The sequence below is a fragment of the Oncorhynchus gorbuscha genome, linkage group LG24 (genome assembly GCF_021184085.1).
Source record: "Oncorhynchus gorbuscha isolate QuinsamMale2020 ecotype Even-year linkage group LG24, OgorEven_v1.0, whole genome shotgun sequence".
In the NCBI taxonomy this organism is placed as follows: domain Eukaryota; kingdom Metazoa; phylum Chordata; class Actinopteri; order Salmoniformes; family Salmonidae; genus Oncorhynchus; species Oncorhynchus gorbuscha.
In genome coordinates this window covers 19,143,242-19,157,343 of record NC_060196.1, presented here as the reverse complement: position 1 = coordinate 19,157,343, position 14,102 = coordinate 19,143,242, and the positions used below count along the sequence as shown (strand labels likewise).

The window sequence follows — 14,102 nt, the reverse complement described above, 5'->3', positions numbered from 1 at the left end:
TGAAAAGTCCCTTAATCTGCTTTTCCTTCTTTTTTAAAGCCTATGTTTCCCTGAAACATTGTTATGGGGGAGGGGAAGATAATACTGATATATCTCTTTTCAAAACACTGAGGATTTTGACTTTGCTCAGATGTAAATACAAAGTCATCTTATATATACTACAGTTTGAACATTTGATCCAAGGGTTGAACTATGATAGTTTGAAATGAAATGAAGTAAAACATTTCCATCACAATATAGATAGAAGATACATTATGTATTGTATTGACTTAGAACTATTACTATGATTTTGCAGTTATAATGCTAGATCTTTGCAAGAATAAACATTTTTAAGTGTTCTGAGAGATTTGTTATGAATGCAACTCTTTAGGGACAGTTTGAAATATGAAAAAAATATTTTCACATGACCCTCCTCTTGCACTGTAAAATGTTCTGCACACAATCCTCCTGAAAATTAAATTATTACCACCATAAATAACAATAACTGTAGCGACCTTGTGGATATCGTCTTTAGAAGGTTGAGGGCCGACCACCACGGACAAGCTCACTCTCCCTGCCTGTATCTTTACACTACGACAAGAGCCAGCTGCAGACAATGATCAGCTACTGTAGGGGGAATCATATTTTCAACATTTTGATGCTATATTTATAATGATATAAAATATATGAAATTAATTTTCCACCAACAGGTTTCTATGCCAATGCACCACACAACCAATAAGAAAGAAATAACTGCATACCGATTACCAACTTCAAGCACTCATCATCATGGTTTGTGTCTTCAACACCACATTATAGCACAACGGTTTGATTTGTCTAATCTTAGCAATTTCTTCTTAGCTAGCTACATAGCCGTCTTTGTATCAAAGATAATTGCGTAATTATCGTATTTCGCCGTCCTAACGTAGTCTTCACTGCTCTGCCCTGCTCTGCCCAGCAGCTAGCCAGCTAGCTAACGTCCACCGATTAGCTGCACTGTAGAACTATTACACTCAACTGAACGACTTGATTCGTGTAGTGTTAGCTAGCTACATAGCTGTCTTTGCTGTCTTCGTATCCAAGATAATTGTGTAGTTTAGAGTGTGTAGTCTTAGAGTGATTATCCCTAACCCTAACCCTTAATTTACCGAGGTTAGCTAGCCAGCTATTTGTCGTCCTTAACGTAGGAGACTCTGCTAGCTAGCCAATAGCTAGCCAACAGCTAGCCAACGTCTTCTGAATAGAACTCAACAACCCGGTCGCATTCACAGGTAGTATCACATTTTCATTTCATTTCATTACAGTACAACGGTTTGATTTGTTTGATCGTAGCTAGCTACATAGCCGTCTTTGTATCAAAGATAATTGTGTAGTCTAGAGCGACTTTCTAGGTTAGCTAGCCAGCTATTGTCGTTCTTTTAACGCAACGTAACGTAAACAACACTGCTAGCTAGCCAACTAGCCCCCGAATAGCAGCACTGTCGAAACTATTACACTCAACGGAACGACTTGATTAGTGTAGTGTCAACAACGCACCCACTGCCAGCTAGCCTACTTCAGCAGTACTGTATCATTTTAATAATTTTAGTCAATAAGATTCTTGCTACGTAAGCTTAACTTTCTGAACATTCGAGACGTGTAGTCCACTTGTCATTCCAATCTCCTTTGCATTAGCGTAGCCTCATCTGTAGCCTGTCAACTATGTGTCTGTCTATCCCTGTTCTCTCCTCTCTGCACAGACCATACAAACGCTCCACACCGCGTGGCCGCGGCCACCCTAATCTGGTGGTCCCAGCGCGCACGACCCACATGGAGTTCCAGGTCTCCGGTAGCCTCTGGAACTGCCGATCTGCGGCCAACAAGGCAGAGTTCATCTCAGACTATGCCTCCCTCCAGTCCCTGGACTTCTTGGCACTGACGGAAACATGGATCACCACAGACAACACTGCTACTCCTACTGCTCTCTCTTCGTCCGCCCACGTGTTCTCGCACACCCCGAGAGCTTCTGGTCAGCGGGGTGGTGGCACCGGGATCCTCATCTCTCCCAAGTGGTCATTCTCTCTTTCTCCCCTTACCCATCTGTCTATCGCCTCCTTTGAATTCCATGCTGTCACAGTTACCAGCCCTTTCAAGCTTAACATCCTTATCATTTATCGCCCTCCAGGTTCCCTCTGAGAGTTCATCAATGAGCTTGATGCCTTGATAAGCTCCTTTCCTGAGGACGGCTCACCTCTCACAGTTCTGGGCGACTTTAACCTCCCCACGTCTACCTTTGACTCATTCCTCTCTGCCTCCTTTCCACTCCTCTCCTCTTTTGACCTCACCCTCTCACCTTCCCCCCTACTCACAAGGCAGGCAATACGCTCGACCTCATCTTTACTAGATGCTGTTCTTCCACTAACCTCATTGCAACTCCCCTCCAAGTCTCCGACCACTACCTTGTATCCTTTTCCCTCTCGCTCTCATCCAACACCTCCCACACTGCCCCTACTCGGATGGTATCGCGCCGTCCCAACCTTCGCTCTCTCTCCCCCGCTACTCTCTCCTCTTCCATCCTATCATTTCTTCCCTCTGCTCAAACCTTCTCCAACCTATCTCCTGATTCTGCCTCCTCAACCCTCCTCTCCTCCCTCTCTGCATCCTTTGACTCTCTATGTCCCCTATCCTCCAGGCCGGCTCGGTCCTCCCCTCCCGCTCCGTGGCTCGATGACTCATTGCGAGCTCACAGAACAGGGCTCCGGGCAGCCGAGCGGAAATGGAGGAAAACTCGCCTCCCTGCGGACCTGGCATCCTTTCACTCCCTCCTCTCTACATTTTCCTCCTCTGTCTCTGCTGCTAAAGCCACTTTCTACCACTCTAAATTCCAAGCATCTGCCTCTAACCCTAGGAAGCTCTTTGCCACCTTCTCCTCCCTCCTGAATCCTCCTCCCCCCCCTCCTCCCTCTCTGCAGATGACTTCGTCAACCATTTTGAAAAGAAGGTCGACGACATCCGATCCTCGTTCGCTAAGTCAAACGACACCGCTGGTTCTGCTCACACTGCCCTACCCTGTGCTCTGACCTCTTTCTCCCCTCTCTCTCCAGATGAAATCTCGCGTCTTGTGACGGCCGGCCGCCCAACAACCTGCCCGCTTGACCCTATCCCCTCCTCTCTTCTCCAGACCATTTCCGGAGACCTTCTCCCTTACCTCACCTCGCTCATCAACTCATCCCTGACCGCTGGCTACGTCCCTTCCGTCTTCAAGAGAGCGAGAGTTGCACCCCTTCTGAAAAAACCTACACTCGATCCCTCCGATGTCAACAACTACAGACCAGTATCCCTTCTTTCTTTTCTCTCCAAAACTCTTGAACGTGCCGCCCTTGGCCAGCTCTCCCGCTATCTCTCTCTGAATGACCTTCTTGATCCAAATCAGTCATGTTTCAAGACTAGTCATTCAACTGAGACTGCTCTCCTCTGTATCACGGAGGCGCTCCGCACTGCTAAAGCTAACTCTCTCTCCTCTGCTCTCATCCTTCTAGATCTATTGGCTGCCTTCGATACTGTGAACCATCAGATCCTCCTCTCCACCCTCTCCGAGTTGGGCATCTCCGGCGCGGCCCACGCTTGGATTGCGTCCTACCTGACAGGTCGCTCCTACCAGGTGGCGTGGCGAGAATCTGTCTCCTCACCACGCGCTCTCACCACTGGTGTCCCCCAGGGCTCTGTTCTAGGCCCTCTACTATTCTCGCTATACACCAAGTCACTTGGCTCTGTCATAACCTCACATGGTCTCTCCTATCATTGCTATGCAGACGACACACAATTAATCTTCTCCTTTCCCCCTTCTGATGACCAGGTGGCGAATCACATCTCTGCATGTCTGGCAGACATATGAGTGTGGATGACGGATCACCACCTCAAGCTGAACCTCGGCAAGACGGAGCTGCTCTTCCTCCCGGGGAAGGACTGCCCGTTCCATGATCTCGCCATCACGGTTGACAACTCCATTGTGTCCTCCTCCCAGAGCGCTAAGAACCTTGGCGTGATCCTGGACAACAACCTGTCGTTCTCAACTAACATCAAGGCGGTGGCCCGTTCCTGTAGGTTCATGCTCTACAACATCCGCAGAGTACGACCCTGCCTCACACAGGAAGCAGCGCAGGTCCTAATCCAGGCACTTGTCATCTCCCGTCTGGATTACTGCAACTCGCTGTTGGCTGGGCTCCCTGCCTGCGCCATTAAACCCCTACAACTCATCCAGAACGCCACAGCCCGTCTGGTGTTCAACCTTCCCAAGTTCTCTCACGTCACCCCGCTCCTCCGCTCTCTCCACTGGCTTTCAGTTGAAGCTCGCATCCGCTACAAGACCATGGTGCTTGCCTACGGAGCTGTGAGGGGAACGGCACCTCAGTACCTCCAGGCTCTGATAAGGCCCTACACCCAAACAAGGGCACTGCGTTCATCCACCTCTGGCCTGCTCGCCTCCCTACCACTGAGGAAGTACAGTTCCCGCTCAGCCCAGTCAAAACTGTTCGCTGCTCTGGACCCCCAATGGTGGAACAAACTCCCTCACGACGCCAGGACAGCGGAGTCAATCACCACCTTCCGGAGACACCTGAAACCCCACCTCTTTAAGGAATACCTAGGATAGGATAAGTAATCCCTCTCACCCCCCTTTAAGATTTAGATGCACTATTGTAAAGTGACTGTTCCACTGGATGTCTTAAGGTGAATGCACCAATTTGTAAGTCGCTCTGGATAAGAGCGTCTGCTAAATGACTTAAATGTAAATGTAAATGTAACCAAGTAGAGTATGTCAGTCTCGAAAAAACAGAAAATGCATCCCTCCCTAATCAATATCGAAGGCTTCGTTTGACAATTTCCAAATGTCATGGCATTTTTTGTGTGTTTTGTAAGAGTTTCTTTACATTAATTGGATAGCAGTTAAGCAGTTTGGATAATGGAATTATATTCAAGTGGAGTGTATGAATGTGAGAAGATAGCCAACGGGAGACTTGTGAAGTGTCCTAATCAAATTAAAACACCGTGACTAGTTGTGTTTATGCCACACATAAAAGGTAATACATTTAAAAAGTGAAATTACAAATATTTAGGCTATATTGAAGCGTTAGGTTCCAGGTCAAAGAATATCCGCTCGGATCGGACGGCAGAACACTTGTTATATTATTGTGAGGACAGACACTGGGAGATGAGAAGCAAGTACAGGGAGTGATTTAATAGATACACGGACAAAAACAAAACAAGAACAGCGTCTGGACAGGGGGGAAAAAACAACATTAATGCAGACAATGAGAAGAAACTGAGGAAGTGACAGATATAGGGGAGACAATCAATAAAGCAATAGAGTCCAGGTGATTCTGTCACGTTCAGACCTTTATTTCCTTTGTTTTGTATTTATTTAGTATGGTCAGGGTGTGAGTTGGGGTGGGCAGTCTATGTTTGTTTTTCTATGATTTGGGGATTTGTATGTTTCGGCCTAGTACGGTTCTCAATCAGAGGCAGGTGTCATTAGTTGTCTCTGATTGAGAATCATACTTAGGTAGCCTGGGTGCACTGTTTGTTTGTGGGTGATTGTCTATGTTAGTTGTTTGTGTCAGCACAGGACTCATTTATAGCTTCACGGTCGTTATTTGTTTATTGTTTTTGTATTCAGTGTTCAGTACTTTCTTTAATTAAATATTCATGATGAACACATACCATGCCGCATTTTGGTCCTCCGATCCTTCTCGCCTCTCCTCTTCAGATGCAGAGGAGGACGACCGTGACAGATTCCCATGAAACGCTGATGCGCGTAACGATGGTGACAGGTGTGCGTAATGGTGGGCCGAGCGCCAGAAAGGGGGAGCGGGGACAGGCGTGACAACTTTCCTGAATAATGGGCCTGCTGGGAGCATAGGCCTATGTGGACACTATATAGGACGACTTCGGAGAATGATGATCGGCAACAGACAGCGCATTAGTACCAGAAGTAAATATACAGCCAGACTGTCCCGCTACTGTGCCTTTCTATAATCTGTCCTGAGTAGACCCACAACTGATCCTAATGGAATGAATGGAATGAAACATTCAAATAACAGGGCTTTTGCCTAGAGCCCAGAGTAGAATTTTACTCAATTGAATATATTTTTGTGTGGTGTGATTGATAGTTAACCTATTGCAGATCTTGACAAAAGATACCACGATTGTCACTATGGATAGAAGGCAGTATAGACAGTTGACTGGTAGACTACCCAGCTAGCACATAATGTTCTGAGAACCATATGTTTCTTAGAGCTTGGTGAGTGCATGGTTGTCCTATGGTTATTTTGCATACAACCTTCCCAAAACATTCTGGGAATGGTGCAGGATACCCAGCTACTGTAGCACATACACTATATATAGAAAAGTATTTGGACACCCCTTCAAATGAATGGATTTGGCTATTTCAGCAACACCCGTTACTGACAGGTGAATAAAACTGAGCACACAGCCATGCAATCTCCATTGACAAACATTGGAAGTAGAATGGCCTTACTGAAGAACTCAGTGACTTTCAATGTGGCACTGTCATAGGCTACCACCTTTCCACCAAGTCATTGCATGACATTTCTGTCCTGCAAGAGCTTCCCCAGTCAACTGTAAGTGCTATTATTGTGAAGTGGAAACGTCTAGGAGCAACAAAGGCTCAGCCACTAAGTGGTAGGCCACACAAGCTCACAGAACGAGAACACTGAGCGCTGAAGCATGTAGATGTCCTCGGTTGTAACACTCACTACCGAGTTCAAAACTCTACAAAAGCTGCCAGGAGCTTCATGAAATGGGTTTCCATGCCCGAGCAGCCGAACACAAGCCTAAGATCACCATGCGCAATGCCAAGCGAAGGCTGGTGTGGTGTAAAGCTTGCCGCTATTGGACTATTGGAATCTGACCCAATGCATAGGGCCAATTGTAAAGTTTGGTGGAGGTGGATAACGGTCTGGTTCAGGCTAGGTTCCAGCGAAGGGAAATCTTAACACTACCGCATACAATGACATTCTAGATGTGCCAACAATTTGAGGAAGTCCTTTTCCCATTTTACCATGACAATGCCCCCGTGCACGAAGCGAGGTCCATACAGAAATGGTTTGTCGAGATCATGTGGAAGAACTTCACTGGTCTGCACAGAGCCCTGACCTCAACCCCATCAAACACCTTTGGGATGAATTGGGACGCCGACTGCAAGCCAGGCCTAATCGACAACATCAGTGCTTGACCTCACTAATTCTCTTATGGCTGAATGGAAGCAAGTCCCATAGCAATTTTAGTGGAAAGCCTTACCAGAAGAGTGGTTGTTATAGCAGCAAAAGGGGGACCAATTCCAAATTAATGCCCATGATTTTGGAATGAGATGTTCGATGAGCAAGTGTCCACATACCTTTGGTCATGTGGTGTAACATTCTGAGAACCATGTTTCTTAGGTGGGAATTTCAGTACTTCAGCATAACATTTCCTACAGGTTTCCCCATGGTTCTATTCATAGTAATGTTTTCAAATTGTTCCGAGACGTTAAGAAACAATGTCATTCTGTTAGAATTTCAGTACTTCAGCAGAACGTTTTCTACAGGTTTCCTCATGGTCCTATTTAAAGTCATGTTCTCAGAACATTAAAAAACAACATTCCTCTGTGGGAATTTCAGTACTCCAGGATATTATTTTCTGCAGGTTTCCTGATGGTGATATATATTAAGTCACAATAAGAAAACTTTCCATAAAAAAATATTACTAACGTTCAAAGAACATTCTAAGAATGCCATTTAAAAATAGATACAGTTCATAGAGAAAGTATTCACACCCCTTGACGTTTTACAGCCTGAATTTAAAAATGGTTAAATTGAGACTTAGTGTCACTGGCCTACACACAATACCCCAAATGTCAAAGTGGAATTATGTTTGTAAAAATTAAAAGCTTTTGTAAAAACTAAAAGCTGAAATGTCTTGACTCAATAAGTATTCAACCCCTTTATTATGGCAAGCCTAAATATGTTCAGGAGTAAACATTTTCTTAACAAGTCATAGTGTTTAACATGATTTTTGAATGACTACCTCATTTCTGTACCCCACACATACAAATATCTGTAAGGTTCTTCAGTTGAGCAGTGAATTTCTTACACAGATTCAACCACAAAGACCAGGGAGGTTTTCCAATGCCTTCCAACGAAGGGCACCTATTGGTAGATGGGTAAAACAAAACAAAGCAGATATATCGAAAATCCCTTTGAAGATGGTGAAGTTACTAATTACACTTTGGATGGTGTATAAATATACCCAGTGACTACAATTTTCACCTAAAATGACATACCCAAATCTAACTGCCTGTAGCTCAGGACCTGAAGCAAAGATATGCATATTATTGATACCATTTCAAAGGAAACACTTTGAAGTTTGTGGAAATGTGAAATTAATGTAGGAGAATATAACACATTCGATCTGGTAAAAGATAATACAAACAAAAAAACGTTTTTTTTCCATCATCTTTGAAATAAATGAGAAAGGCCATAATATAATATTTCAGTTTAGATTATATTTTGATTTTGGCCACTAGATGGCAGCACTGCATGTGTGCAAAGTTTCAGATTCATCCAGTGAAGCATTGCAATACTGCACAGTATATTGTATCAAGTCTGCCCAAATGTGCCGAATTGGTCAATTGATACATTTTCAAGTACATAACTATAGAGAACATACAAAAATGTTATGGAAATACAACATTTAAGTTTACACACTCCCAGGAATGTCATACATGACGGATCATTAGCTTATAAATCTAGATGGCCGGGCAGGGTGGGTGTGGAGCAAGAGACAGCAGGGGTTGAAACTGTAGAACCCAGTTCCTACATTTGAATATAAAAATTATTTTATCAAACAAAACGATGCTACATTTTATCTCTGGGACCCTGAGGATGACAAATCAGAGCAAGATTACTGAAAGTAAGTACACTGTTTACCTTCAGAGGTGAATGTATCAAACCAGTTGCAGTGATAAAAGTGTTTTGTTGTTGTGCACTCTCCTCAGATAGCATGGTATGTTTTCACTGTAATAGCTATTGTAAATTGGACTGTGCAGTTACATAAACAAGCATTCAAGCTTTCGGCCCATATAAGACATGTCTACAGTATCTCCTGGAAAGTTCTCTTACTTACAACGTCATTCTAGTCACATTAGCACACGTTAGCATCAACCGTCCCGGTATAGAGACACCGATCCCGTAAAGGTTTCCTAACTCAGTTGCCGGAAAGGAAGGAAACTTCTCAGGGATTTTACCATGAGGCCAATGGTAACTTTAAAACAGTTATAGAGCTTAATGGCTGTGATCAGAGAAAACTGAGGATGGAACAACATTGTAGTTACTCCACAATAATAACCTACATGACAGAATAAAAATATTCAAAATCATGTATCCTGTTTAAAACAATGCACTAAAGTGAAACTGTAAAAAATGTGGCAAAGAAATTAACTTCCTGTCCTGAATTCAAAGCGTTATGTTTGGCGTAACTCCAACAGAACACATTACTGACTCTTCATATATTCAAGCATGGCGGTGGCTGCATCATGTTATGGGTATGCTTGTCATGGGAAAGGACTAAGGAGGTTTGTAGGGAAAAAAGTAACGGAATCGAGCTAAGCATAGGCAAAAGTGGGAGACAAATGCACATTTCTGTAGGACAATAACTTAAAACAAAAGGCCATATATACACTGGAGTTGCTTAACAAGACGACACTGAATGTTCCTGAGTGGCCTAGTTACAGTTTAGACATAAATTGTCTTGAAAATCTATGACAAGACCTGAAAATGGCTGTCTAGCAATGATCAACAAACAACTTGACAGAGCTTGAAGATATTTTAAAATAATAATGTGCAAATATTGTACAATCCAGGTGTGCAAAGCTCTTAAAGACTTATTACTCAGAAAGACTCAGTTGTCATCATTGCCAAAGGTGATTCTAATATGTATTGATTTAGGGGGTTGAATACTTACAGTTGAAGTCGGAAGTTTACATACACTTTGGTTGGAGTCATTTAAACTCATTTTTCAACCACTCAACAAATTTCTTGTTAATAACCTCTTGAAGCTAGGGGGCACTATTTTTATGTTTGGAAAAATAACGTTCCCAAAGTAAACGGCCTATTTCTCAGGACCAGATGCTAGAATATGCATATAATTGACAGATTAGGATAGAAAACATTCCAAAGTTTCCAAAACTGTCAAAATATTGTCTGTGAGTATAACAGAACTGATATTGCAGGTGAAACCCTGAGGAAAATCAAACCAGAAAGTGGCTTCTATTTTGAAAACTCCATGTTCCATAGCCTGCCTTTGCTCCATTTAAAGGGATATCAACCAGATTCCTTTTCCTATCGCTTCCTCAAGGTGTCAACAGTCGTTAGACATAGTTTCAGGCTTTTATTTTGAAAAATGAGCGAGAATGATAACATCGTGTCATTTTATGGCTGGGTGCCAACAGCGTTTTGTAAGCGCAACAGAGTTTGGGCAGCCATTGTCTCTCCCTCTCCTACTGAAAAATACAGTTGCGGTTGATATATTATCGATTATATATTTTAAAAACAACCTGAGGATTGATTATAAAAAACTTTGACATGTTACGGATACTATTTGGAATTTTCATCTGCGTTGTCGTGACCGCTCTTTCCTGTGGATTTATGAACATAACGCACCAAACATATAAAAATAATAAAAATAATCTTTATGGAACAAAAGGAACATTTATTGTGTAACTGGGAGTCTCGTGAGTGAAAACATCAGAAGATCAAAGGTAAATGATTAATTTGATTGCTTTTCTGATTTTCGTGACCAAGCTACTTGATGCTAGGTGTTCATAATGTTTTGTCGGGCGATCGACAAACATACACAAACGCTTGGATTGCTTTCGCTGTAAAGCATATTTTCAAAATCTGACACGACAGGTGGATTAACAAAAGGCTAAACTGTGTTTTGCAATATTGCACTTGTGATTTCATGAATATAAATATTTTTAGTAATATTATTTGAATGTGGTGGAAACAGGTACAAAAGTATCTATATCCACAGTAAAACGAGTCCAACATCGATATAACCTGAAAGGCCGCTCAGCAAGGAAGAAGCCACTACTCCAAAACCACCATATAAAAGTCAGACTACGGTTTGCAACTGCACATGGGGACAAAGATCATACGTTTGGAGAAATGTCCTCTGGTCTGATGAAACAAAAATAGAACTGTTTGGCCATAATGACCATTGATATGTTTGGAGGATAAGGGGGAGGCTTGCAAAGCTGAAGAACAACATCCCAATCGTGAAGCATGGGGGTGGCAGCATCATGTTGTGGGGGTGCTTTGCTGCAAGAGGGACTGGTGCACTTCACAAAATAGATGGCGTCATGAGGGAGGGAAATTATGTGGATATATTGAAGCAACATCTCACGACATCAGTCAGGAAGTTAAAGCTTGGTCGCAAATGGGTCTTCCAAATGGACAATGACCCCAAGCATACTTCCAAAGTTGTGCAAAATGGCTTAAGGACAACAAAGTCAAGGTATTGGAGTGGCCATCACAAAGCCATGACCTCAATCGCATAGGAAATATGTGGGCAGAACTGAAAAAGCGTGTGCGAGCAAGGAGGCCTACAAACATGACTCAGTTACACCAGCTCTGTCAGGAGGAATGGGCCAAAATTCACCCAACTTATTGTGGGAAGCTTGTGGAAGCCTACCTGAAACGTTTGATCCAAGTTAAACAATTTAAAGGCAATGCTACCAAATAGTAATTGAATGTATGTAAACTTCTGACCCACTGGGAATGTGATGAAAGAAATAAAAGCTGAAATAAATCATGAAAACCTGCAAAATGGTGACTGTAAATCAGGGAAAAAACGTACTCCCCTGTTTTGGAGCAGCCCTCCCACCCCAGTACATTTTCGAACTGTCCCTTAAAGAGAACATGACTTTCTTTCAGTTTAAACTACAATTGATGAACCTTCACTACATACAGTACTACAGCTGTAGGATCTTAATTGGAACAGTATTGCCGCAGCAAAAATAATCCTGCAGCATGTAGCTTGATCGGTGGTTAGGCTATATTAGTGGTTAGGCTATTAGCCGGCCAAAATTGGGCAACATGAAAAGTGCAATACGGTTAATATAACCATGTTTTCATGTTTGCATGTTTTCAGTGAATTTATGTACATCATGAAGCCCATTCTCAGAAACAAAAGAGTGATAAAAATAAGATCATACATCTGTACAACAACTTCTATATTAAAAACACACTCTTGAAAGCTCAGAACATCCACTTACCTTGATGCAAAGAGGAGTGTACCGCGTCAGGTTTTGAATCACATCTGTTTGGGTGAAGTTGACCCCTGCTGAAAAAAGAGAGAGTAAGATCGTTGTGATGCCCCAAGCGACGAAGCTTATGATGGACATTGTGGTGCAACTATCGTTGTGTGATATTTAAAGTGTCAAATGCATTGTATTTGCATTGCATGGGTCCCCTGAAAAGACAAAAAATCTATGTAAACAAATATAAGGAAAGTTTATTCGGTGTCAAACTACGAACTCGATTAAACGAGACTTGAATGTAAACAAAGTCCACCTTTGTGACTGCACACCTGGCACTAACCTATGCCCTTAGGCTTTAGCTCAGCAGGCTAAAGCTCGATCTCTAGATCTGGGTTCAAACCTAGTCTGTCACACATACCTCTGAGACTGCACCTCTGGTGTCAACTGCTGCTCCTTCCCGGCAAAGCTGTCTACCCCGGGCGAGTCAGGGTTGGTGGAGCCGCTGCTCAGCCGGTCGCTGCTCTCGTATCCCGACTCAGTCCTCTGGATTGTCCAGGTGTCGCTGCGCAAAAGGGCTTTGGGCCCACCCTTGGCCCTCCCTCCACCTCTGCTCCCACCCCCTCCACCGCCCTGGTCTCCGTGCCCACTTGCCCTGCCCTCCGATTCGAGGGAGCTGTGGCTCTCTGTCTCCTGCCGCTGCTCGTCCTCGTAAATCGTCATCAAGCACTTCTGCTGCTTGCGTTCTTCCCTTATCCTGAGACGCTCCCGTTCCCGCTCTTTATCCCTTTCCCGCTCTTTTTCCCAGTCCCGGTTGTCCCGTTCGCTGCCGTGAGGCCTCTCCTGACGGGAGGGTTTAGAGAGCCGGGGGCTACCACCACCGCCGCCGTGCTGCTGCTGTTGTTGCCGTCGTTCAAGGTCATTCAAGACGCTGTCAACGTTTAGAACTTCCCGGATGGGCCTCCAGGAGGGCTTGGCTTTGTTGCGGCCCGCTCCCGACCCGCCATCCTTCTCCCACGCATCCTGGCTGCCGTCCTGTTCTTGGCGACCAGGGGAGGTTTCCTGTCTCCAACTGTGTCCACCAGGGGCACAGGATTGAGAGTGTGGGTCCTGGGAAGCTCTGTTCTGGTGGGAGGATGACAACTTGTCAGCCCGGGCGCCACTCCCGCCTCGCAACCTCTGGTCGGCGTGCTGCCTCAGCCCGCCCTCAGAAGGGGATCTGGCATAGGCCATATCTAAACAGGAAGTGACATACAGATATAGGATCTTCATTTGTGCCAGTTTGCTACAGCAGGACAATAATCCTGCAGCAACAGGAAATGTGAATAATTATAATTAATGGAAATTTTTGTAGGGGTTGATACATTAAGGCAGATCAAGTCTGAAATTTCAAAGTGGAAATTACAAACTTTAGAAATTCTAAACCTCAAATACACTTCACATTTTTATTTTCCTAGATTGCAGGAAAGTTCTACTGCAACAGGGTGATCAAATTAAGATCCTACATATGTAAGAAACAGCATTTCTGTTTTAGTGTGCCAAGCGTGCATATTGTACATATGTAGCATTGTAAAATGTATTTAGGCCTACAATCTACATATAAGCTTGATATAGGTGGTTTTTAAATATATCTCTCAGGATTGGATAAATTTAGCATACAAAATGAATGGCTCGATTGAGAGAAGAGAATCTCCTACACTTGGTCCAAGGTTTATATCGTAAAAGCCGAAGATATTTGACATTAGGATACAAAACATTATCCAAGTGACCCATCAGGCAATCTATTGGAGGTGCACCACATCATCATATCACATTATAGTAAATACAATTT

At 43.7% G+C, this 14,102-nt stretch overlaps 1 protein-coding gene across 3 annotated transcripts in view; it reads right to left on the bottom strand.

Annotated features, from left to right (window-relative positions):
* usp53b (ubiquitin specific peptidase 53b) overlaps window positions 1-14,102 on the bottom strand; it is a 54,688-nt gene that overhangs the window by 10,057 nt on the left and 30,529 nt on the right. For 2 of the 3 annotated variants that reach the window (XM_046325621.1, XM_046325623.1), the window contains exons 14-15: window positions 12,693-13,506; window positions 12,290-12,357 (exon numbers count right to left, since the gene is read on the bottom strand). In XM_046325621.1, coding sequence (XP_046181577.1) covers window positions 12,290-12,357; window positions 12,693-13,506 — 882 coding nt within the window. The remainder of the gene's footprint in view (window positions 1-12,289; window positions 12,358-12,692; window positions 13,507-14,102) is intronic. The other variant, XM_046325622.1, reaches the window with a different exon arrangement.